Genomic DNA, 27,466 nt, shown 5'->3' with positions numbered 1-27,466 from the left:
CATAAGGGCCCGGATTTTGTGGTGTAATTCCGGTGAAACTGTCCGCGTTTGCCTTCATTTCTTAACTGAAACTTATGGAGTCCATAAGTGCATTTAAACGCAGTGTGATGAAATAGTATTAAATCCTGTATTTTTGGGACATTTCCTAACAAAGCATCCTCCAAAGTCTCTCCACTTATTCAGCTTGTGGGAGTGGGGGGGGGTGGGGGGGCACTGCTGTCACTGATGAACAGAAATTTCCTCCAATTAAATATTGGGACAATTGCACTAGAAACTCTGTTCCCTAGGAAGAGACTCCATCCCTCTCCCTGTTAGCTGTCTGCAGCTGAATCGGACAGTTTGCTACCTTGATATCATATTTGACCTTATATTGGTGCCGTCACTAAGACTGCCTATTTCCACCTCTGTAACAACACTCAACTCCTCCACCAATCCTCCATTCGACGTCCAATCTCTCTACACCTCCATCCCCAACCAGGATGGTCTGAGGGCTCTCCACTTCTTCCTTGAACTGAGGCCTGAACAATCCCCATTCACCAGCACTCCTCCATCTGGCTGAACTTGTTCTCTCACTGAACAATTTCTCCTTAAACTTGTCTCACTTCCTCCAAATAAAAGGTGTGGCTATGGGTATCAGCATGGGCCCCAATTATGCCTATCTCTTTATGGGGTATGTGGAACATTCCTTGTTCCAGTCCTACTCAGGCTCCCTCCTACAACTCTTCCTCTAGTACCTTGATGACTGTTTCGGTGCTGTTTCATGCTCTCGTCTGGACCTGGAAAAATGTATTAATTTTGCTTCCAAGTTTCTCCCCTCCATCACTTTCACATGGTCCATCACTGACACTTCCCTTCCCTTCCTTGACCTCTCTGTCTTTATTTCTGGTGAAAGACTGTTCACCAATATTCATTACAAGCCCACCAACTCCTGCAGCTTTCTCGACTACAGCTCTTCACACCCTGCTTCCTGTAAGGACTCCATCCCATTCTCTCAGTTCCGTCGCATCTGTTTTGATGATGCCATTCTCCAAAACAGTGCTTCTGACATGTCTTCCTTCTTAACCGAGGTTTCTCACCTACGGTGGTTGACACGACCCTCAACCGTGTCCGATCCTTCTCCCGCACCTTTGCCCACACACCTTCCTCTCCTTCCCAGAACCATGGTAGGGTCGCCCTTATCCTCACATTTCACCCCACCAGCCTCATTCAAAGGATCATCCTCCGCCATTTCCGCCAACTCCAGCATGATGCCACCACCAAACACATCTTCCCTTCACCCCCCCTGTCAGCATTCCTTAGGGACCATTCCCTCCGGGACACCCTGGTCCACTCCTCTATCACCCCCGACACCTCAGCCACCCCTCCCACGGCACCTTCCCATGTAATCGCAGAAGGTGCAACACCTGCCCCTTTACTTGCCCCCTCTTCACCGTCCAAGGCCCCAAACACTCCTTTCAAGTGAAGCAGCGCTTCACTTGCACTTCCCTCAATTTTGTCTAATGCATTCGCTGCTCCCAATGTGGTCTCCTCTACACTGGAGAGGCCAAACACAGACTGGGTGACAGCTTAGCGGAACACCTTCGGCCTGTCCGCAAGCATGACCCAGACTTTCCTGTCGCTTGCCATTTCAACACACCGCCCTGCTCTCATGCCCACATGTCTGTCCTTGGCCTGCTGCAATGTTCCAGTGAAGCTCAAAGCAAACTGGAGGAACAACACCTCATCTTCCGATTAGGCATTTTACGGCCTTCCTGACTTAACATTGAGTTCAACAAATTCAGATCATGAACTGTCTCCTCCATCCTCACCCCGTTTTGATCCCCCTTTTCCAAATATTTTTAATTTTAATTTTTATTTATATTTTTTTCCCACTTTTTTCTATTATTATTTTTTTCAATTTATTTCCATTCATCATTTTGGCCTATTTTTACCTTTTCTCCCACACACTAGGGCCATCTGACACTTTCTACACTTAATGTCACCATTAGCACTTCCTTCAGTCAGTATCACCACCATGAAGACCCCTTCGATCTTTTGTTTGTGACATCTTTCGCAGTCTCTCCTTTGCCTCCACCTATCGCTGGCCTTCTTTCCAGCTTCATCTGTCCCACCCCCCCATAAACAGTATATATTTCACCACATTTTTACTTCTCTTTAGTTCTGAAGAAGAGTCATATGGAATCGAAACGTTAACTCTGTCTTTCTCTCCACAGATGCTGTCAGACCTGCTGAGTTTTTCCAGCAATTTTTGTTTTTGTTGCAGATTTCCAGTATCTGCAGTATTTTGCTTTTATCCTCCACCAATCCTGCCTCAGCTCACCTGCAGTTGAAAACCATATCTGTGTCTTTTATTACCTTCAGTCTTGATTATTCCAATATACTCCTGGCTAGCCTTCCATGTTCTACTCTCCATACACTTGATGTCATGCAAAACTCCTACAGCCTGTGTGCTTACTTGCACCAAGTCCTGTTCTCTCTCTGACCTACATTAAGCAACGTCTAAATTTTAAAATTCTCACCTTTATTATTAAATTCCTCCATGGATGTGCCCCTCGCTATCTCCGTAACCTTCTCCAGCCCCAGAAACATCTGAGATATCCGCGATCATCTAATTCTGGCCTCTTACGAAGCCCCAATTTTAATTGTTCCATCACTGGTGGCCATTCCTTCAATTGCCTCGGCCCCAAGCTCTGAATAAAAAGAATTAATTGTGCTAAGAGCAGTACAGAGATGGTGCACTCGACTCATACCAGGGATGAGGGCCTTATCCTAAGAAGAACGTTGAGCAGATTGAGCCTCTTCCTGTTGGAGTTTAGAAGAATGGGAGGTGATCTTATTGAAACATGTAAGATCCTGAGGGAACTTGATAGGGTAGGTAGCGGGTGGATGTTTCGAGAGTAGAACTTGTGGATGCAGTTTGAGAATAAGAGATATCCCTTTTAAGACTGAGATAAGGAGAATTTTTTTCTCTGAAAAAGGGTTGTTAGTATGTGGAAATCTCCTCTATGGGGAGGATTGGAGGCTGGGTCATTGAATTTATAAAAAGCAGCACTTGTCAGACTTTTGATAAACCAAGGTATCAAGGTATCAAGGGTATTGGGGGGGGGGTGCGGTGCGGTACGTGGGGTGGGGGGGTGGCAGGGGGTTGTGGTGGGGCAGACAGGAAAGTGAAGCTGAGACCACAGTCAGATCAGCCACAATCTTATTGAATGGTGGAGCAGGCTCAAAGGGCCGAATGGCCTACTCCAAGTGCCAGATTTATGCATAAACTAAGTAATTTATGGCTTAGAGCCTCACATTATGAGGGGCCTTTAAGCATGAAAATAAGACACTAAATTTCAAATTTTTACATAATTGGTTGAAAAAATGAAGGAGGCGGGGAAAAGAGACCCTAAAACTAACATTTTGGTTCTGATACGACAAAAATGTGCTTATATGGCCACACAATTTTTTGCCATGTTGAGTTTATAAATCTGAGCAGAAACAACTATAATTCATATCCAGGGTGTTGGACTGTGCTGCCTTTCCCCTGACCTCTGACAGTCACACAATCCATTTCGATGCTTTGAACACTGAATAAAAGTGCTTTATATGGCTTTTTCAAGACAATAATAAATATTTTTTAAAATCATAAAATATCTTTCTTTAAAAAAATTCTAGAATCTAATAAAGCATGAAAAACACACGATGCAGTCATCATCCGTGATACAGTTGTCTTCAGAAAACTTTGAGCAGGGATCTCCCTTCTCTCCTTGACGCCAGATAAATATATATATTACTGAAATACATGTATTTTTTGCTTCTATTTTACTAGTAAACATAAAGGATTGTCTAAGGTTTAATTGTGTCATTATTATAGAGAGGCCTGTTAAAAATGAGAAGAACTTTTGAAAGTGGATGTCAGATGAGAAAAAGGCAGCAGTTTGAAGGGCGGATAAAACAATTACTGAACGTTGATAGTTATTTCACTGTAAAAAAGAAGGGACCTCAGCCGGGCCCACAGCAACCACAAGCATCCGCCTGATAAAGATATGAATGTGACTACTACACTTGAGAATGTTACGGAGCCTGAAATCCCAGCTGAAGGAAATAGATACACAAAGTCCCATGATCTTGGTCCCTGGGGTATCTTAACTGAAGATGATATTTCATTCTGGACACAGAAAGGTCCCTCAGAGTGTCAACATTAGAACAGCCCATTTGAGAAATCGAAGTGGTCATTCAAAAACCAAATTAGATATTGTTCAAAGGGTTTACTTCATTCAATGAAAGTTAATGATGAAAAATATCATCAAGAGTAGCTAGTATACTCTCTAACAACCGGTTGTGTTTACTGTTTTGTCTGCAAACTCTTTTTAACATTATCAACAGCACTGGCTAGTGATGGGTTTAATAACTGGCGAAACCCTGTTAGAATTCAAAATCATGAAAATCCTGAAGATCAAAGAAAAGATCTGCTTACATATCTGGTGAGACAACGTGAGTTAACCTTGGATTCACACCTGTAGGAATGGATAAAAAAGGAGCAAGAGTACTGGAGGCATGTACTTGAATGCATTATTGCAGTTGTGTGACATAAGCAGAACGTGGACTAGCTTAAGCAGAGGCAATGAAAAGTTTGGTTCACCATGTAATATGAACTTTCTTGGGTTAATAGAACTCATTGTTAATTTTGATCCATTTCTTGCCAGTCATATAAAATATTATGGAAGCAGTGGGTCTGGGTAGCCTTACTTGTCTAAAAAAAATGTGATGAACTCATCCAGCTTATGGCTGAAAAAGTAAGAGGGTCTATTTTGGATAATGTAAAAGGGCAGAGTGCTTCAGTTTGTTTGTTGACTCTACGCCAAATCTTTCACATGTTGATCAATTAACTGTTATTGTAAGATACGTGTCACCCGATGATGGTTTTCCCGTTGAATGCTTTCTAACTTTCCTTAAATTAGTAAACTATAGTGATGCAAGTATGGCCAATATGGTGCTGGATTGTCTAGATAATGACTGCAAATTTGACTTCATTAAGTGCAGAGGACAATCATATTGCCATGCAGTTAACAGGCCAGGAAGGTATAATGGCATACAGCAAAAACCGCTAAAGAAAAATAAGTATGCTATATCTATTCCACGTGTTGGACATTCACTGAATCTTGCTGGCCATGTTGCAATTGATTGCTGCCCCGATGCAGTAAACTTTTTTGCTGTTGTGTAACAAATATACACATTCTTTTCTGCCTCTATAAAACACTGGACAGTACTCAAATCATTTTTGGGTCCTGATTCCACCGTACCAAAACATTTCTCTGACACTAGATGGGAAACACATGCAAAGGCTACTTCAGCCATAGCTGAGAGTTATGGTTCAATTATTGATGCTCTTACTCATCTTCATACTGATGATAATGAAAAAGGTGATACAAGGAGAGAAGCTGCAGGGGAAAATTGAGGAATTAGAGTTTGTGTTCATGTTAGAACTTTTGAATCGTGTGTTGGATCAGTTCCACAAAACCAGCCAGGCCCTACAGGATTGACCAATAGTCCTTAGCACATGTGCAAAGCTTTACATGTCACTCACTCACTTCTTGAAAGAAACCCAAGAAAGTTTTCATGAAATTGAACTCGAAGCAAAAGGAACCTGCCTGATGTAGACTACAAGTGTGTGAATAAAAGGAAAAGAATGAGAAAAAAGATAAGTCAATGATGATGGTGCATCAAATAGTAATGGAACGTTTTCTCCAAGATGCAAGGTTTGAGTGAAATCCTTTATCCTTATGATGGATGCACTTGAAACCAACTTGAAGAAGAGAGCAATCATATATGAACATGTTACAAACAATTTTTTGTTTTTGGTTGATTTAGATGCTCAGAAAAACAGCTGCGAGAAAGTGCAAAGCTTCTGATGAAAAATTATCCTGATGATGTTGATGTTAACCTCATTAGAGAAGTAAAGCATTTCCAAGCTTATATCAAGGAAAATTATTCAGATAAAGGATCTTTATGCACCAGGACCTGTGTCAAGTCATCATCCAAGGTAAAACTCAGTTGACTTTCCTCAATGTAGAAACAATATTGTGGCCCCTTTTGAGTCTAACGCTAACAAACCACTCAGGAGAAAGATCATTTTCCTGACTGAAAACCATCAAGGGGAGAATTTTCTCCCTGTCAGGCGGGCTGGTCGGGAGTGGGCCCAGAGCCAATCACTGCCCGTGGTTGGGCCCCATGCTGCCATTTTACATGGATGGACAATTAAGGCCCGCCCAGCATGATGCGTGCCTGGTCGCACTCAGTGCTACCTGTGCGGACGGGGGGAAGAGGGAGAGTCGGAGGCTGTGCTCTTCCGTGCATGTGCGCGAAGGAGTGCAAAAATCTCCCCGAGGCATGGAGCTGCCTCAGGGGAATTAAGTTGAATTTGAAAGATCACAATAAAAAACGTTAGCAATCATTTACACATGTCTCCTCATGTGACAGTGTCACATGAGCTGGGACATGTTTATCAAATGTTTAATAAATATTTATTAATTTAATAAACCCTTCATGAAACCTCATCCCGCCCGTGGATGAGGTTTCATGAAAAATGCAAAGGCCGCCTGGGCTCTTCGCCTGCCTGCCAACCTTAAGCTTGGACTAGCAGCCCTGTCAAATTGCTTAATTAGTTTATTAATGGCCTTAACAGTTCGGCGGGTGCGCAGCCGACTCTGGTGCATGCCTGCCGAACTCACCTCTGCACGCTGAACAGAAAATCCTGGCCCAAGAATGAACTGCAGACAATAATGCTGCAAGAAAAGCTGTCTGCACTAAGCATTATGTGCAAAGAAAATGATAAACTTCAGAGCTTGTCATTTGAGGACATCATCAGTGTATTAGGAATTAGAGTTAGTTTTAAGAAAGTTATTTTTGTTTTGGTGGGTGTTAGGAATAAGCTATAGCTTCAAGTTTAAGCTTTAGCTTTAAGTTTAAGTTTAATTTATATCTCTTTTCATTTGTGTTAGAAAGGTGAAGCCTGGATTTTTTGGTTTCATTTTATAGTGGAGTCAGCAAATCTGTGTGTTTGTTTGTATACCTGCATTTTAATGAAGTTTTACAACCTCTGAAGTGGTTTAGGGAAGTTAAAACAAAGTAGGTAAACCGTGCTGTTGCCTAGCAACAGGAGACTGACAGAGAGAAACAGAAAAGCAGTTTAAGTTTAATTGGTCTGTGGATAAGACAGGGTGAGAAAGTTGGACAGGAGAGGGAATTGCAGAGAGCAGATTCCCAAAACAAACAAAGTCCCAGAAACCAGGGTGTGGATACAAAAGAAAGTCCCAGGAAGACAGTTAAGTCAAGGAACAAGAACAGGAATCGGGAACAGATCCTGTTCAATGGAAGTGAAAGCAAGGAGCAGAGGGAAAGGCTCTGAGAGAGAAAGCTGGAGGAAGCAGACTCAAAGCAAAGTCGGCTTGCGAGGAACCAGAAGATCCAAGGAGACAGCCAAAGGTTGGTGACTCCTCACTAAGGCCTGTGAAGCAGTGGTATTCTGTTGGCATGGCTGAGTATCTGAGAGAGAGTGCATGGAAGGCGAAGCTTGAATGCAAGTGGCAATCTAGGGGAAAGGAAGATCAGAAGGAAAGGTTGAAACCCTGGAGGTGGATCCTTATGGAAGATGATCAAGTGAAAGCATTGTTTGGAGATTCCAAAGCGAGTTCTTCGAGCGCTGAGATTGGAAACCCTCGGGAGAAAAACGGAGTTCTGTGAGACCAGTTGGCTCACAGTGTGACAAGTGTCTGGGGGGAGTTGATGAGAGATCCATAGCATCTGCTTTGGGTGGCACCTGTCACTAAGTCTTGGAGTGAGATGTGTCCGACCACTGGTCACCTATTGGATTACATGGGCTGTATACTTACTGTGAACATTAGAGTATAAGATAGGTTTTGTAACTTGTGTTATTTTTACAAATCTGTATATATCTGTAAAGGTATGGTTCTGGGTGAAGGATAGTGTAATATAGTTCATCTTTTTCTTGTTTAGTAAATGTTTTATTCTTTTGTTAAAAGTACATCAGCAGACTCTGTGACTTTGTTCAGTTGCCATCCCCCATGTTTCTAAACAAAAAAATAAATGTTAGGATCAATCAAACTAGGTTCCACCCTGTCCAACAGTAACATCAGCTGGGATCATAACATGTTACATTGCTGCCCAAAAATAATGAAAAAGAATGTTTTGAGTTTTGTGCAGATTGTATTGCTGCTTCTATTAAGCAAGTGCTGACTGTGTAATTACTCTTGTGTTGCTGTAGATTAAAAGTTTTCATACATTCTAATTAAAAGATCTGTAAATATTTCATAATGGCAAATAGGTTTATTGAAAGATATATGTTTTAGTTAGATTATTAGTTTTTTGTTGCACCTCACCTATGTATATATGTAAATATAAAGCTTTAATATTTTTATTTTCATTATCCTTTCTGTAAGAATAATACACGTGTTTTTGGTAAGCTATGAAGCCTCTTAAGCTTGACATAGCTTAGGGCCTCAGCATGTTGAAATCTAGCCCTGCCTACTCCTGCTCCTAAGTCCCATGTTCCTATGTTCCCATTTGCTCTCTCACCTGATATCTTGCCATAGCAAAAACAGAATTACCTGGAAAAACTCAGCAGGTCTGGCAGCATCAGCGGAGAAGAAAAGAGTTGACGTTTCGAGTCCTCACGACCCTTCGACAGAACTAGGTGAATCCCAGGAAGGGGTGAAATATAAGCTGGTTTAAGGTGGTGGGGGGAGAGAAGTGGAGGGGGTGGTGTGGTTGTAGGGACAAACATGCAGTGATAGAAGCAGATCATCAAAAGATGTCACAGACAGCAGAACAAAAGAACACGTAGGTGTCGAAGTTGGTGATATTATCTAAACGAATGTGCTAATTAAGAATGGATGGTAGGGCACTCAAGATATAGCTCTAGTGGGGGTGGGGGGAACATACAAGATTTAATACTATTTAAAAATAATGGAAATAGGTGGGAAAAAGAAAAATCTATATAATTTATTGGAAAAAAACAAAAGGAAGGGGGAAGAAACAGAAAGGGGGTGGGGATGGAGGAGGGAGGTCAAGACCTACCTAAAGTTGTTGAATTCAATATTCAGTCCGGAAGGCTGTAAAGTGCCTAGTCGGAAGATGAGATGCTGTTCCTCCAGTTTGCGTAGGGCTTCACTGGAACAATGCAGCAAGCCAAGGACAGACATGTGGGCAAGAGAGCAGGGTGGAGTGTTGAAATGGCAAGTGACAGGGAGGTTTGGGTCATTCTTGCGGACAGACTGCAGGTGTTCTGCAAAGCGGTCGCCCAATTTTTATCTCTGTGTTTTTATCTTGCCATAGGTGTCAGAAGAGGTCTATTTTCCACATGTCAAGGAGTGATGCATAGCTTGTGTGAAAAAGACAGGTGACTATTTTTTCTGAGAGCCCCTCTGGTTAAGATTGTACCCTAACCTTTCACTAGACTAACATAGGAGGTGCTCTGAAAGGTATAAACATCGAGGCTGATTTTAGTGAGAGTTAAGTCTCTGCTGTGAATTTTAAAAATTATGGGCCGAATTTTAAGGCCCCATTTTGGTGGGGACAGGGCTGTACAATGCAGCGAGACATTCTAAACCCCATTGGCTTCAGCGAGAACGTAAAATCCCCCTGCCGTATCTATCTTCCTGTCACAATCTGCTGACTCATGTCAATCCATAAGCTGTACTAGCTGTCCAGCATGTCATCCAAATAAAAACAGAAAATGCTGGAAATACTCAGCAGGTCTGGTAGCATCAGTGGAGAGAGAAACAGAGTTAACATTTCAATTCGATAAACTTCTGTTTTTATTTCAGATTTCCAGCGTCCGCAGTATCTTGCTTTTGTACATTGTCTAAATTGGTGTTTTGTATGTATTTGGATGAAAGTGAACATAGCCAAGCCTACTCCATCATGAGCAGCTTGCATTTAACATACTCTTCTGGCAGAGGTTACTAATTAATCTTCAACAGTATTAACGGTACTTGATTCTATTTTCTCTCTCCATCTTAGAAATGTTGAAATCAACTGTGATGCCCTTGATGTGATTGAAAAACTTATCAGTAAAGGCCAGGAGTTGAATGTGGGACCTTCCTGGGCTGGATCATATAATTGGGTGCAATTATCCACTCGATCAGCAGAAGGAGCTAAAACCTCATGGTTGAAAATAACGTGGGGGATAAAAAGTCAAAACCCTAGGTGGCAGTACAATCATTTAAATCAAATCTTCCTGTAAACGACTGCATGTTTTCTATAACTGCATGTTTTATGGTTCCAGTTTCACTGAGGTGATCCTGATTTTAACCTAAAGAAAAACGTCACTGCGTGGATTATGTCCATTCCCATCTTTATCATCTCCTACCTAAAAAGTAAACACTTCTTACTTAAATGATTATTTTAATTGCCTCCTTTATGCCTTTGAGAGGACCTGACATTTGGGAAATCAGCAGAGGGCAGCTCAGATGAGATCATTTTTTTCAGACCCAAAGCTGCCAGTCATTTTGAAAACTAAGCGCAGGTTGAGTGTAGAAAGAAGTTTTGAGTCATTGTTCAACAAAGTCTCCTCATTTACTCAGCCTGCGACTGATGTCAGCTGTACTTTGCAATCTGAAATGCCAGCTCTCCACACAAAGAAAAGAAGGAAAGACTTGCATTTATATAATGCCTCTCACAACCACCGAGCACTTTGCAGGCCATGGAGCAGTTTTTGATGGCTAGTCACCATTGTAAAGTAGGAAATGCAGCAGCCAATTTGCACACAGGAAGCTCCCACAAACAACAATGTCATAATGATTCGGTGATGTGTTTTTGTGATGTTGATTGAGGGATAAATATTGGCCAGGGCACCAGGGAGAACTCTTATGTGAAATAGTGCCATGGAATCTTTTATACCCACCCAAGCAGGCAGATTGACCTCAGTTTAACATCTCATCCAAAAGAAGGCACCTTTTGACAGTGCAGCACTGCCTCAGTACTGCACCAGAGCATCAACCTTGTTTTCCATGCTTAAGTCCTGGAGAGGGACATAAAGACAAGAGTGCTGCTAACTGTGTAACTGTGTCATAACGACAATCCACAAGGTGGCAGGGAAGCAATTAAAATGATTTTTTTTCTGACAAAAGCAGAGATTTGTTTTTCATGTTTTCCATTTGGAAACACACAGACCTGGATTTGCGCAATGACAGAGAGCCTGTTGTTGTTGCAAAAACGGTGGAAGAGGCCAAAAATCAGAACTCCCACCCCTGAACATGGCACCTACCACTGTTGTGAGGACAAGAACAGGCCCCGGTCGGGATTTGGGCATGCGTGTTTTGCCGATGCAGCTGGTCATATAAATCAGCAGCGACCTCCACTAATTTTGGTGATTCAGGTGTGTGAAATATGGCATGCGCAGGTTAGATCTGGTAGGAGCAGGTCTGAATTCTGTGGAGTCCTATGGATGGACGGGGTACCCTTTCGGATATGGCCCCAGGACACCTTTGGAAGGTCATATGCCCCTTGGGATAAGTAAGGTACCCCTTGGGATTGTTAAAACTAGGTATGAATGTGTGAAAAAAATGCATAAACTCAGTTAGTGTCAAGCTTATTGGAACTGTCAAAAGTGTCAAAATGAATGTCAGAAGTAACTTCCAGAGCAACTGTCAAAATGAACTGCCAAAGACAAACGTCAAGCTGTCATGTTTAAAACTCCTGCCCTTTAAGTCTTTGAAAAAAAAATGTCTGGACTGTTTAAAAAAATTATTGCTTGCTTTTCACTCCATCTGTTGACATAAGCCTGAGGATTACAATTCCTGGATTAGTACTTTATTACTGGTTTCACAACCTTTCATTATCACAGCGGGGTGTTTTCCATTTCACAGTTTGGTTGACAGTTCAAAATGCTTATAGACTCTTTGAAGTTGTATTGTGAATTTCAATGTTTGCTTTTATAAGGGATTAAGGCCTTGAATGGATTGATGCTTTTATAAGGATATAGCTGAAAGAATGTAACTGTAGTGAATGGCTTTTTTGTGAATGAGAGTTTTTAAAAAAATATAAAGTCTGCAACAGACACCTGAAACTGATTTTATTTCACCTCAGCAGGGGTCCTGAATCATGGAGGATACTGAGTGAGCTGGCATGATTGGTGTAAGGGTAATGGGCAGGGGGCATGGGTTAGCATGAGTTGCACCAAGTTGAAATGGGGTTAGAAAGAGTCATGGGTGGTGGGTAGTGAGGCATGGGGCATAGGTGGAGGGGTTGTGTGGGGTGAGGGCTGGAGGGCTGTTTTTTTTGTTTTATTGCTTTTTAAAAGCCGGTGGGCCTTCCACACAGTTCACCTCTGTATCCAACAGCCTCCGCACTCATTCCGGGGACAGCTGGCCAAAATCCCAGAGAAACCCGCCAACCCGGAACAAAAATCCGACCTCCTGGGGCACTTTCTCCATGTCTGGGTTTGTGGAGCCGGGGAATGTTCCGACTCTGCACTCCTGGCCTGGGAGTGAAAACCTAGGACATAAAAAGGCAGTGGCACATTACATTTCCACATACCATTTTTAAATAATCTGCTGCTTGTGATTACCCATTTCTAAGGCTATAATGAATTACTGAGGTTAGGTCTGCTCTCTCTTCAAAACTGTCATTTAACAGAAAATTTGAAACCATGCTGTGTTCCCTCAGCATAAGTTAATATACCCTCAACACCCAAAGAATTCTGAATTTCTAGTTTAAAAGTACACTGATAGATATCTGTTTCTGATGTGACTGTATTGGTGCCACATCCTGTTCTCGCTCTGAACTGGAAAATTTCATCAACTTTATCTCAAATTTTCTCCCCTTCCTCACCTTCATTTAGCCAGAAGGGAAAAAGCAGTTCGGACCAATACTCTTATTTCCCAGTTTTTACTGATGTTCCATTATAAGGTATACAAGACCAGTTTGGGCCACTACTCTTATTTCCCAGTTACAAGACCTGTTCGGACTAGTATTCTTATTTCCAGTTTTTACTGTTTTGTCATTCTGGGTTGGTCCATCTCCCATCTTTCTTTTCCCTTCCTTGACTTCCCTATCTCCATTTCTGGGGATTGGTTATCAACCAATATCTGTATAAGCCCACAGACTCCCACATCTATCCTGACCACATCTTCTCACACCCTACTTCCTGTAAGGACTCTGTTCTATTCTCTCAGTTTCTCTCTTGCAGCTGTTCTGATGATGCAACCTTCCACTAGCTGACTGCACCTTGACTAGGTCAATCCATTTCTTGCACTTCTTTCCTCACCTTCCTTTCCAGAACCATGATTGGGTTCCCCTTTTCCTCATCTTCCACCCTAATAGACTCCACATTCAACAGATCATCCTCCGCTATTTCCACCATCCCAGCATGATGCCATCATCAAACACATCTTCCCCTCCCATTTCAGTATTTAGGAGGCACCATTCCCTCCACAACATCCTGGTCCACTCTTACACCACCAACAATATCCCCTCCCCTCCCACAGCACCTTTGCACACAAGTGCAGGAGATGTAAAACCTATCATTTTACTTCCTCCCTTTTCAATGTCAAAAGCCCCAAACACCCCTTCTAGTTGAAATAGAGATGTACTTGTACCTGTTTCAATTTAGTATATTTTATTCGCTGCTCACAATGTCATCTGTGCTACGCTGGAGAAACCAAACACAGATAGGGTGGTTACTTGTTGAACGCCTCCTTTCAGTTCGGAAGTGTGACCCAGGCATCCAGTCCCTGTCACTTCAATTCCCTGTCCCACTATCATTCTGACTTCTCCAGCCTTGGTCTCCCACATTGTTGCAATGAAGCTGAAGGAGAGTTTGAGGAACAGCATCTCATCTTTTGATTAGGCACTTTGCAGTTTTCTGGACTCAACATTGAGTTCAACAATTTCTGTTTCTATTTTTTCAGACAGCACTTACTGGGTGATGATTCTGCTGTTGCCATTTACACCTCCTCTTGACCCATCTTTTGTTTCTTTACTTGTTCCATTACCATTTCCCTTTGCCTTACACGATCATCCCTTTTCTCAATTAATCTCTCCTGCCTTCCACCCCATCACAGACCTTCCCCTTTGGTCTTTCCTCCCCTCCCCACCTTCCCTTGTCTCTGTGCTTGCTTAAAACTTGTTACATCCATAACATTTTCCAGTTCTAATGGAAGGTCACAGACTTGAAACATTTCTCTCTCCACTGATGCTGCCTGACCTGCTGAGTACTTCTAGCATTTTCTGTTTAGTCATGTTTTAAAATGTGTTCTGCTAGCTTAATTTGTTTGCAGGTAATAGGTAAATTCTAATTAACCCTGTGTTCTGCTGCAAATTGTAGATTCAATAAATACTGAATAGTGTATGGATTGCTTTCAGTGCTGCAACTCAGTTTCTGTAAGACCAGGACTACAGTATCCTTGTCCTGTGGCGTATTATTTTTCTCTGGTCACACTGTTATCTATAATGGGGATCTTCTGAACGTGCACAGTTTTTTTTACTTGTTAGGACAAAATTTTTACTTAATACGTGGAGCTAATGCATCAGCACCTGCCATTTGCTCTAGTGTAAATTCAGGGTATGGCAAAATGGTTACATGATCACATTCCTTTTGCTACCTGTACCCTTACTCACACCAAGTCCCATTTGCTGCTTTACTCTCTGACTTTTTCCTTTCAGCTGTTTATCTAATCCATCAGACTGGAAAGTAACAAATATAACCCCTCTATGCAAGAAGGGAGGGAGGCAGAAAACGGGAAACTATAGGTCAGTTAGCTTAACGTCTGTCATGGGGAAGGTGTTAGAATTGATCATTAAGGAGGTTATGGCTGGGCACTTAGAGAAACTCAAGGTAATCAGGAAGAGTCAACATGGTTTTGTGAAAGGGAAATCATGTTTAACCAATTTATTGGAGTTCTTTGAAGGAGTCACATGTGCTGTGGATAAAGGGGAGCCTGTAGACATACTGTACTTGGATTTCCAGAAGGCATTTGATAAGGTGCCACATCAAAGGTTATTGTGGAAAATAAAAGCTCATGGTGCAGGGGTAACATATTAGCATGGATAGAAGATTGGCTGGCTGGCAGAAAACAGAGAGTATGCATAAATGGGTCTTTTTCTGATTGGCAGGATATAATAAGTGGAGTCCCACAGGGGTCTCTGCTGCAGCCTCAACCTTTTACAATTTATATCAGTGATTTTGATGAGGGGAGTGAAAGCATGGTAGCTAAATTTGCAGATGATACAAAGATAGGTAGGAAAGTGTGTGTGAAGAGGACATAAGGAGGCTGCAGACAGATATTGATAGGTTGAGTGAGTGAACAAAAATCTGGCAGATGAAGTATTATGTGGGAAAATGTGAAGTTGTTCACTTTGGCAAGAAGAATAAAAAAGCAGAGTATTACTTAAATGGAGAACGGCTGCAGAGGGATCTAGGTGTTCTAGTGCATGAGTCATAAAAGTTAGTATGCAGGTACAGAAAGTAATTAAGGTGGCTAATGGAATGCTATGAGAGGAATTGAACATAAAAGTAAAGATGTTACACTTCAGTTATACAGGGCATTGATGAGACCACATCTCGAATATTGTGTGCAGTTTTGGTCTCCTTATTTAAGGAAGGATGTAAATGCATTAGAGGCAGTTCAGAGGAGGTTTACTAAATTGATGCCTGGAATGAGTGGGTTGTCTTGTGAGGAAAGGTTAGACAGACTGGGCTTGTCTCCACTGGAGTTTAGAAGAGTGAGGGGTGACTTGATTGAAATATATAAGATCCTGAATGAAAAACTTGCATTACATGGACAGATTGGAGAAGGTTGTTCTCACTGAGAGGAAATTTGATTGAGATGTTCAAAATCATGAGGGGTCTGGACAGAGTAGATAGGAAAAAACTGTTCCCATTGGCAAAAAGGTCAAAAACCAGAGGGCACGGGTTTAAATTTATTGGCAAACAAATCAAAAGCAACAAGAGGAAAAGCTATTTTATCCAGTGAGTGGATAATTGGCAAGTGGTATTGACAAGGTGGATGTGGAAAGGATATTTCCCCTTGTGGGTAAGTCCAGAACTAGGGGGCACTGTTTTAAAATTAGGGGTTTTAAGGCAGACGTAGATAGATTCTTGTCAGGCAAGAGAATCAAAGATTGTTGGAGGCAGTTAGAAATGTGGAATTCAAAACACAAATAGATCAGCTATGATCTTATTGAATGGCAGAGCAGGCTTGAGGGTCGAATGGTCTACTGCTGCTCCTATTTCAGATGTTCGTACTTTTGAATGTGATGATTGACTGTGTCTCCACCACCTTTTGGACAGTGCATTCTAGATCATAACCACTCACTGGATAAAATAGCTTTTCCTCTTGTTGCTTTTGATTTGTTTGCCAATAAATTTAAACCCGTGCCCTCTGGTTTTTGACCTTTTTGCCAATGGGAACAGTTTTTTCCTATCTACTCTGTCCAGACCCCTCATGATTTTGAACATCTCAATCAAATTTCCTCTCAGTGAGAACAACCTTCTCCAATCTGTCCATGTAATGCAAGTTTCTCATCCCTGGAACCATTCAACAACAACTTATATTTATACAGCATCATAATGTAATGATACATCCCAGAGAGCTTCATTCTTACATCACACCTCCTCTTGGTACAACTTTTGTTTCTTGTTCCATTACTGTCTCTTTTTGCCTTTCATCGTCATCCCTTTTGTCATTTAAACTCTCCTGCCTGTCACCCAATCACAAACCTTTCTGTTTGCTCTTTCCTCCCCTCCCACTTTCCCTGCCTGACTTAACAATTGTTGCATCTTCAGGCACTCACAGTTCTGATGAAAGGTTACTGAGCTGAAATGTTAACTCTGTTTCTTCCTCCACAGGTGCTGCCCAACCTGCTGACTGTTTCCAGAATTTTCTGTTTCTTTCATTTTAAGAATTTCCAAGAGCTGTGTTTGGCACATCAGCCTAGCTGAAATTAGGATGTGAACACCATTTGGTAGTCTGCTTGCTTGCAGTTCCTGCCACTGGACTCAACATCCAGTGCCTCCATCACCCATGCTCTGTGGCTGCACAGGTACTAGCTACAGAATAAACTGTAACGATATGCCAAGCTTACTTTGAGAGCAAATCCCAGCCCTGCAAATTCTACCCTGCACCACCACCACCACCACCAGCTTCAGGGACAAAACCGGAAGCATGATAGGGACATTATCACCTACAAGTCACACACTATTCTTACTTGCGACGTACTATAGTTTCCTCACTTTTTCTGTACAAAATCCATGAACTCCCTATCTATTTTCATAGGAGAACCATTAGCACAAGGACATCAATGACAACAGGGGAAGGTACACCAGCACTGTCCCAGAGCAACTAGGGAAGGATAGTAAAATGCAGCTTTTCAAGTGTCACCCACATCTGACAAACAAAACAAAGCAAATTCCTGATTTTTGTCTGTGTGCTATTTATGCAGTTTACAAATTACATAAAATTATATCGTGTGGATTAATTTTTAAATATTTTTTTCTGCACCAGAGTCATAATGTTTAGATAGATAAGTTAGCAGACTCACACGTGTGATTTAGGGGACTGTGCTTTACCTTTTCTGTTACAGTGGCTTTCATTATTTTTAGGCAATAGGCCTTGAGTGCGTTAGAAGCTCTTGCAAGAAATTTAGCCAATTCATCACCTTTGAAGAGTCTCACTTACAGACAAGTAGCTAACTGCGTTTTTGTTTATTTTTTTCATTATTCCATTATTAAAAATGTTTCCTCTTCTAATGCAGTTTTTAGCGACAATCATACGTTGGTAAAGTCTTTGTATGTGATCTCTGCAATTCAACAAGTCAGAATGGTTTTCATATAAGCAACATAAAACCCAACAGTACCTTTGAGAATAGAATGAAGAGTTTAATATCCTTGCCTTTACGTTTCAGAGATATGCTTTTGGTCTCTCGATACCGTCAGTGTTTTCAAATGCATCCTTCACAGACTATCACATGGTGCTCGTAGGATATATATATATATATATATCTGATAATTTGATGTTGAGTTCTGTATAGACCTGACAAGTTTTGTAAAAAGAAATTAAATGAGATTCACAAATCTTTTTTCACTGTCTCACAGAAAGCTTTCCTGGCTCTCATGGATTGTCCTGAGGTGTTATTTTCAAGTACAGTCATGATAACATTACCAAGTGGATGTGTATTTCAGGTCTGCTTTCCATTTTATGCAACTGTTCAGGGGGAGACGGTAGTGTTGTGGTAATGTCACGAGACCAATAATGACCCAGGCTAATGCTCGGGGGGCATGGGGTCAAAACTGACCACAGCAGCTAGTGGAATTTAAATTCAATAAAACCTGGAATTGAAAGCTAGCTTCAGTCATGACTATTTGATATCAGTAATGGTGATCACAAAATTATTATCAATTGTTGGGAAAAAAAAACTATTTAGTTCGCTAATGCTCTTTAGGGAAGGAAATCTGCCACCCTTACCTGGTCTGGCCTGCATGTGACTACAGATCTACAGTAATGTGGTTGATCCTTAATTGACCTCTGAAATGGCCTAGAAAACAACCCAGTACAAGGGGTGGACAACAGGTGCTAGCCTTGCCAGCAAAACCCACATCCCATGAAAGATTAAATAAAAGGAATTGTTTTTAATTCAGTGTTCTCTGCGAGGCTCAAAACCTCAAGTTTCTATATCTGTGTATTTTGTTCCAGGGACTTTGATTCACAAGACACAAGTGTGCTTCAACAACATTTAATGTGTTTTTTAAAAAAAATCCTCTGCCATTTTAAAATACTCTTTCTTCGAATCCCTTTTCACTCACTCTGTTTTTTTGTACATTATGTTTACTTTATGCCTCCCATTAGGCTGCTAGGCTAGTGTGTATTATATCTCATACTTTACTTAACACAAGAGCCTGGAAAACTTCTTGCAGGCCCTTGCTCTGTGTGGAAAACCTCAGGGATGATTCACTCTGTTCTTTTTCCCTTCCTTAAACAGAACCATTTATCTGGTACTGAGTGCCTTCCCCAGTAGGAACAGCTGAAAGAAGGGTCTGAATTTCTAAATGTGTGATATTGCAGATATGAGGCTGTGACTATTACTTTGTAGCCAAAAGCATTGGAGCTTTTAAAAATTCATTCTTGGGATGTGGACATCACTGGCAAAGCTGCTAAATTATTGCCCATCCTTAGTTGCCCTGAGTGGCTTACTAGGCGACTTCAGAGGGTACTTAAGAGCCAACCGAATTGGTGTGAGTTTAGAATCACATGTTGAAACATAGAAAAATTTACAGCACGAAACGAGGCCATTTGGCTCATTGTGTCTGTACCCTGCTCCAGATAAAGACAGCAGGTTTCCTCCCCTATACAAAATTAGTGAACCAGTTGAATTTTTACAACTGGTTTATGACTATTTTCACTGACACCAACTTTAAAAAAAAAATTTCAGATATATAAACTGAATTTAATTTCTCAATCTCTTATTCTGTGGATTATAATTCCCAGACTCTAGATTACTAGTCCAGTAACATAACCATTGCAATAATTACCAGTTATGGTCCTTGCCAGTTCCACTGAAGAGATTGTGATTTTGCCTCATTGCACAACCCTGGGATTTAGACCTTATATATTTTATCACATCTCTCACAGTTTGTGAAGCCTTTTTACAATGGTGTCTTAGGAATTCAGATCCACCTAGGGTAACACACAAGAGTGAAAATTACTTTAATTTGAAAATGTGGCCCTGCTCAATAAATTTTACAGTAATAAATAACAGGGTTTCACATCTATAACTGCATTTGTGACCCATGTCCTGTTAAGCATAGACCCATGGCTGATGGCATTTAGCATTGGCCAATCCCCAGAACATCTATAATTACCATAAATTACATGAATATGGTGGCCTGTCCAAACTAAAAGCAATGAACAATTCAAAGAGAAACCATCAGATTTAGGTTTGAAACATGTGCCACTCCTACTCCAAAGCCTGTCCACAAGGCACAAGTCAGGAGTCTGTTGGAATACTTTCCACTTTCCTGGATGAGTGCAGTTCTAACAACACTCAAGAAGCTCGACACCATCCAGGATAAAGCAGACTGATTGATTGGCACCCCATCCGCCACCATTAACATTTACTCCCTCTGCCATCGATGCACAGTAGCAGCAGTGTGTACCATCTACAAGATGCACTGCAGCAACTCACCAAGGCTCCTTCGACAGCACCTCCCAAACTCTGACATATACCACCTAGGAGGACAAGGGCAGCAGAATCATGGGAACCCCACCACTTGCATGTTCCCCTCCAAGTCACATACCATTCTAACTTGGAAATATATCGCTGTTCCTTCACTGTCTCTTGGTCAAAAACCTGGAACTCCCTTCCTAACAGCACTATGGGTGTACCTACACAACATGGACTGCAGCGGTTCAAGAAGGCAGCTCACCACCACCTTCTCAAGGGCAATTATGAATGGGCAACAAATGCTGGCTTAGCCAGCGACACCACATCTCATGAACAAATAAACAAGCATATTACTGGCACTCCTGATAATGATGTAGGATCAATATTGACCAGAACATTGGAGAACACTTATGCTTCTCCTGAGAAATAGTGCTGTGGCATCTCTTAGATCCACCAGACAGTTCAGTCACAGTGTAGGAACTCAATTTCGCAATAGTAAGTATTTGAGTCTCAGCCAGAGCCAAAAGTAGACTGCTTCAGTTGAAATTCTCCTGCCTTGGGAAGAGTCCTAGTTTCACCCATTTGATGACCATTTTGAGGGTATGAATATCTCAATTAACTCGACCGCGGCGAAGTTTAAACCCCCACCCCTTTTCAAATCAGGGTTGATACCATACTGGAATCATATCTAAGTATGAGGGAAACGCTTTACGGTAACATTTTAATTTCCAGTGTGAGACATTCTGAGAGATTGTTACAATAATCCTAGAGTTCTTAAAGTTTCGCTGCATTTAGCTGCATTCTCAAAGGAACAAAGAAACTTTCTTTGTTGGTAAATGTTGCTCAATTTTGTTTTCGGTTTCGGTGTTGTAAATTCAGGTGACACACTCTCCTGTGTAGCTATCCCTCTGCCAGTGACACTCTGTAGACAGCGGCTCCAGGTGCCCCGCCCCGCCGCCTGTCAATGAGTGCAGTCCAGCCAGCGGAAGCAGAATGAAGCCTCCACCCCCAGGACTTGCTCCACCCACCCACGGCCCCCGCTCCATGGCTGCTCGGGAGGAGGTGGCTGCGCTCGGAGCCATTTACAACGGCGATTTCCATTTACTGGCGGAATCAGGTGAAGGACTGCAGCCCGGGGGGCTGGGCTAGGGGTTAAAGCAGCAATTGCTACAGCTCAGACACGATTACAGGGACACTGGGGGCTCCTGCTGTCTCACTGAGGTTTCTGCAGCTCAGACACGATTACAGGGACACTGGGGGCTCCTGCTGTCTCACTGAGGTCTCTGCAGCTCAGACACGATTACAGGGACACTGGGGGCTCCTGCTGTCTCACTGAGGTCTCTGCAGCTCAGACACGATTACAGGGACACTGGGGGCTGCTGTCTCACTGAGGTTTCTGCAGCTCAGACACGATTACAGGGACACTGGGGGCTCCTGCTGTCTCACTGAGGTCTCTGCAGCTCAGACACGATTACAGGGACACTGGGGGCTCCTGCTGTCTCACTGAGGTTTCTGCAGCTCAGACACGATTACAGGGACACTGGGGGCTCCTGCTGTCTCACTGAGGTTTCTGCAGCTCAGACACGATTACAGGGACACTGGGGGCTCCTGCTGTCTCACTGAGGTTTCTGCAGCTCAGACACGATTACAGGGACATTGGGGGCTCCTGCTGTCTGACTGAGGTTTCTGCAGCTCAGACACAATTACAGAGACACTGGGGGCTCATAAGAAATTGGACTAGGAGTGGACCATTCGGGCCCTCGAGCCCTCTCTGCTATTAACTAAGGCCATGGCTGATGATCTTGTTTGGATTACCACATTACCATCTAACCCCGATAACCTTTGATGCCTTTGCCTAACAAGAATCTATCTACCTCTGCCTTAAAAATATTCAATGACCCACCTCCACTTCCTTCAGAGGCAGTTGCAGGACCCTCAGTGGAAAAAATTCTCCTTATCTCTGTCCTAAAAATAAGATAAGGCTCCTGCTCTCTCACTGAGATTTCTGCAGCTCAGACATGGGACACCGGGGCCCCTGCTGTCTCTCAGATTTCCGCAATTGCTGCAGTTCAGACATAGAATCAGAAATGGTTAACAGCATAGAGGGAAGTCATTTGGGTGTCATGTCCGTGCTGCCTCTCTAACTGGAAGAAAAACTCAGCTAATTCCACTCCCCACCCTTTTCCTTTCATCTTGCAATTTTTTCTTCTTCAGTTAATTATATAATTCCCTCTCGAAGACACGATTGAATCTGCATCCACCACACTCGCGGGCTGTGTATTCCAGATCCCACTCTGTAAAAATGCTTTTCGTCATGTTGCCATTTCTTCCTTTTTTCATTCACCTTAAATCTGTGTCCTCTGGCTATCGATCCTTCTGCCAATGGGAGCAGATGTGAAGTATAAAATAAAAACAAAAAATGCTGGAAATACTCATCCGTTTTCATGAGGGTTGGGAACACCATCATCTGGAGTGAAGTTTAGGGAGTAAACCAAGCTCCTAGCTTAGTAGCATCTGATATGGAGCTTCACTTTGTTATCAACAGGATTGCTACCCCATTTGTTGCATTCCTAATCCAAAAAATAAGAAGGAATGGAATAAAAGGAACAGTAGCAATGTGATTACAGAATTGGCTGAGTAATAGGAAACAGAGAGTAATGGTCAAAGGATATTTTTCGGGTTGGAGGAAGGTTTGTAGTGGAGTTCCCTAGGGATCGGTATTGGGACACTTGCTTTTCCTGATATATATTAATGATCTAGATCTTGGTGTGCGGGGGACAATTTCAAAGTTTGCAGATGATACAAAACTTGGAATCATTGTAAATTGTGAGGAGGACAGTGTGGAAATTTAAAAGGACATAGACAAGTTGGTGGAGTGGGCAGATAGGTGGCAGATGGAAGTTCAGTGTGAAGAAGTGTGAGGTGATGTATTTTGGTGGGAAGAACATGGAGAGACAATATAAAATAAGGGGTCTAAATCTTAAGGGGTGCAGGAGCAGAGGGACCTGGGTATGTATTGTGCATAGATCGTTGAAGGTGACAAGGACAGGTGGAGAAAGCAGTTAATAAAGCATATAGTAACCTGGGCTTTATTAATGGGGGCATAGAGTACAAGAGCAAGGAGGTTATGCTGAACTTGTATAGTACACTAGTTAGACCTCAGCTGGAGTATTGTGTACAGTTCTGGGCACCACATTATAGGAAGGCTGTGAACACATTGGAGGGAGTGCAGAAAAGGTTTACAGGAATTGTTCCAGGGATGAGAAACTTCAACTGTGAAGAGAAATTGGAGAGCTTTGGGACTGTTTTCCTTGGAGAGGAGAAGGCTAAGAGGAGATTTGATAGAAGTGTTCAAAATCATGAGGGAGCTGGATAGAGTAGATAGGGAGAAACTGTACCTGCTTGTAAAAGGATCAAGAACGAGAGGGCACAGATTTAAAGTGATTTGCAAAAGAAGCAAATGTGATGTGCGAAAAAACTTTTCACACAGCGAGTGGTTCAGGTCTGGAATGCGCTGCCTGGAAGTGTGGTGGAGGCAGGTTCGGTTGAGGCATTCAAGTGGGCATTAGACGATTATTTGAAAGAAACAATGTGCAAAAGTATGGGGAAAAGGCAGGAGAATGGCATTAAGTTATAATGCTCATTTAGAGAGCTGCTGCAGACACGATGGGCCGAATTTCCTCCTTCTACACTAACAATTCTGTGATTCTGTGAAGGAAAGAACTTGCATTTATGTAGCACCTTTCACGACCTCAGATCACCCATCTTTTTCCTATTCCATTCTTCAACCCTGCTTCACCTTCACAGCACACTTAGTCTTACCTTTTATGGTTTAGTGTCACGGAGATCGATGGCTTTGTCAACATAAAGGTACTGATGAAACACTTGTACCTTGACATAACCTTCTGACCAGAGGTATGCAATTTAAATGCACTTAGTGTCAGCCTTGGCACTCTCATCTCTGACTTAGTAGCTTGTGAAGTCAAGTCACACTCACCAGATTGGAGCACAGAATTGTAATCGGCATTTCAGTGTAATACTGTGGGAAGTGCAGCACTGTTGGGGGTGCTGAATATGATGTTAAACTGAGCAGATGTCTGCACTCTCAGCTGGACCCCTTGACACTACTTGGAATATTCCTGGTATCTTGCCAGACATATATCCCTCAACCAACATCACTAGAAACAGATAGTAAGGTTAAAAAAAAACTCACACTGCTGATTGGGAAAGCTTGCTATGTGTCACTTGACTATTGTATTTACCTGCATTACAATAGTGACTAAACCTAAAGTATACTTCCTTTACTGTAAAGCACACTGGGACATCGCAAGTCATGAAAAATGCTTTCCAAATACAAAGATAAAAGCAAAATACTGCGGATGCTGGAAACCTGAAATAAAAACAGAAAATGCTGGTAAAACTCAGCAGGTCTGGCAGCATCTGTGGAGAGAGAAACAGAGTTAACGTTTTCAGTCCATACAACTCTCCTTCAGCTCTGAAGAAGAGTCATATGTACTCGAAATGTTAACTCTGTTCCTCTCTCCACAGATGCTGCCAGACCTGCTGAGTTTTACCAGCATTTTCTGTTTTTACTTTACAAATATAAGTTTGTACTTTCTCTTATATTCCCACTAACTTGTACACATCATAAATTGGGGATACTAACAGATCTTGGTGCTCTAGGATTTAATCCACCTGTGAGGAAGCAGCACTGAAAATAACCAGGCTTACAAAATTCAAATAGGCCAGACTAGCAAATAAGTGATATAAAGGCAAATAGGATAGAGATGCCTGGCCTTTCAGCATTGCATTATCAGGGCTTAGAGGCTTCAGGGTTCCCTTAGAGCTGCAGGTTAGACATGTTGGACTGCCTTTGTACAAACTGACCATTAGTGTCTGTTGCCTCCAGTGATCTGAAGGAACGTGTTCCTGCCTGCTTAAAGAATGTGCTGAAAATAACATGAATTTTTTGAAAAAGTTGCATTTATTTCTGCCTTGCCTTTATGGGTGTTTTCTAGGATTCTTGAGATGGGGGTGATGTCATTGCATGCGTGATTATATAATCATGGAACCATTGCTAGCGATCCTGCCGCCAGCTACAATATGGAGACAGTGGCTGACCTGACAGACTTTGCAGGGCAGGTTACTGCCTATGGTACTGAGGATTCACATGTCTGTGAAAGCACTGCTCACTTTAATTCACCAAACTATTGTGTTTTTGTGGAAAAGTTTCAATACCCAATTTTAACTTTGCAACATTGAGTTTATCTGATGTGTTACAGAATCCGAGGAGATTACTTTCCAAATCCATACCATCTGTGAACACCATGCAAAGAAAATCCAGTTAAACGTCACTTTTCAGTTATCGCCTGACTATCCGTCGTGCCTTCCAGACATCTCCATCTGCTCAGATCAGCTTACCCGCAAGCAGTGTTGTGATTTGAAACAAAGCCTGCTGCAATATGCAGAGACTCTCCTTACACAGCCTATGGTTTATGAGTTAATGATGCAGCTCCAGCAGAAGATTGAGGGTGCCGTTGAACAAGTCACAGGGGACAAGGTCAATGAAAGTGACAATTCGCAGCAGCAATGCAATGCAGATGAAGCTGTGTGGGTGGCACTTGTGCATTTAGATCACATGAGAGCCAAAGCAAAGTACATCAAAAGCATAGAGAAGTGGACTTCTGACCTCAGACTCGGAGGCAGACTGATGTTCATGGGCAAACTCATATTAATTCTTTTACAAGGAGAGAGGAAAGCTATCAAGGTGCTTACTGTCAGGCCTTTCCTGTTTTGTTATGTTTTGGGTCTTTTTAGAAATGTTCTTTTCCTGTTAATTTTCTGTCCCTGCCCTCCTAAAGTTGTTGGTTCCTTGCTGCAGCATAGTTCGGTAGGCACTAATAGTTTGATAACTTCCTCAAGAGTCCACTATTCAAAGATGAACTATATTCAGCTAAGGCAGCTGAGACCAATTCTGCTCTTCTCTCACATAAGTAGTCACACAGGTTCTTTGGCAAAACCCACTCGATGTGATGAGAAGCGGCCACCCTTTTCTTTAACTCAAGGTTGCTTAAAATCACTTGTTGTCCTAGTGCTTCTCTGACTGAAATCAGCTCACTTGGAATGGACCAGGGATCCAATCGGAGACCTTAGCGGTCTGTAAGGTTACGTTATGCACTCGGTAAACTTGCTGAATTATTGGGACAGTTAATTTTATTTCTACCTAAATAATTTTTATCTTAGTGGCTATGTAGCTGGTAGAGATGAGCAAACACTATGAATATTGACAGAACTTTAGATTGTTAGACAAAGATCCTTCAAAACTGCCTTTTAGTTAAAAGTGAAGGCGAAGAGTTGAGAAAATTCACCACAGTCAAGCTGTTTTTAAAACTAAATTGCTCAAATATTACCTACATCTTCAGCGTTGCAAGCTTAATTGTGTGTTCTTTTGTTCTTAAAATGGAAGGACTATCTAGTTCTCCAGAAAACCTCTAAGGTGGATGTGGACTCCAGTGGAAAGAGATGCAAAGAGAAGATGATAAGTGTTCTCTGTGAAGAAAAGCTTCAAGCAGGGCAGCTCAGGTAAAATGCATCAATGGACATCACATTCCAGTGTGTCAGAGTAGATTAATTGTTTCATTCTGAATATTAGATGAGAAGTACTGATATTAAAAAAAAAATGTATTTCCCTTTTAGGCTTACAAGATTTGCTGTGAAAGAGTTTACATCAGGGGCTGAGTTGCATCAAGAATTTGAAGCTCTGGGCTTGTCAGGCTTGTATGACAAGTTTGTAAGATTTTAAAAGGCTCCTGCAATGGACTTAATAGAACAGTACAAATGCACAACGCTGTGACTTTGTGAGGAAAGGAGAATTTCTATATGTCTTAGTTTCTTTCACCTGATGAAGCCAGCATTTCAGCAATGTTTGTTGACCATTCAAATCCGTGAAATTTGAACATAAAACTTAATGAAAAGCTTTGCAAGATATAGTTAAAAAAATGTTGAATACTTGTTTGTTTGAATTTGTTAATAAAATGAATGGATTTAAATGTATACTCTTTACAGCTAATCTATAAAGTACATTGAATTTATGTGTACAAAATATTGGGTTTTAAGTCTGCAGTTCAGTCAGTTATTAAATAGTACCTACACAGCAAAAGGATTTGTGCAGCAGTACATTTGATAGTTATTGGAAAAGTTTGAGGTTATATTAGTCTTTTTAATCAAAGGATATTAAAGTTAGTGAATGAAAATGAATTCAATTTTTGCTGATGCTGGAAATATGTATACCGCAAAGCAG

General features: G+C 41.8%; 1 protein-coding gene across 2 annotated transcripts; it reads left to right on the top strand.

Annotated features, from left to right (window-relative positions):
- Nucleotides 1-21,200: 21,200 nt before the first annotated feature.
- rwdd3 (RWD domain containing 3) lies at nt 21,201-27,219 on the top strand. 2 transcript variants are annotated; one of them, XM_041208428.1, is made up of 4 exons: nt 21,201-21,283; nt 25,449-25,933; nt 26,633-26,748; nt 26,863-27,219. In XM_041208428.1, exons 1-4 carry the CDS (start codon nt 21,211-21,213, stop codon nt 26,966-26,968), a joined length of 780 nt encoding a protein of 259 aa, XP_041064362.1. In that variant the 5' UTR covers nt 21,201-21,210; the 3' UTR covers nt 26,969-27,219. The 2 variants fall into 2 exon arrangements, with proteins under 2 accessions (XP_041064362.1, XP_041064363.1); XM_041208429.1 differs by lacking the exon at nt 21,201-21,283 and adding an exon at nt 25,078-25,321.
- The last annotated feature ends 247 nt before the right edge of the window (nt 27,220-27,466 follow it).

The sequence above is a fragment of the Carcharodon carcharias genome, chromosome 16 (assembly GCF_017639515.1).
Source record: "Carcharodon carcharias isolate sCarCar2 chromosome 16, sCarCar2.pri, whole genome shotgun sequence".
Lineage (NCBI taxonomy): Eukaryota > Metazoa > Chordata > Chondrichthyes > Lamniformes > Lamnidae > Carcharodon > Carcharodon carcharias.
Note: the sequence above shows the minus strand (reverse complement) of the source record. Positions and strands in the feature narration are given on the sequence as shown.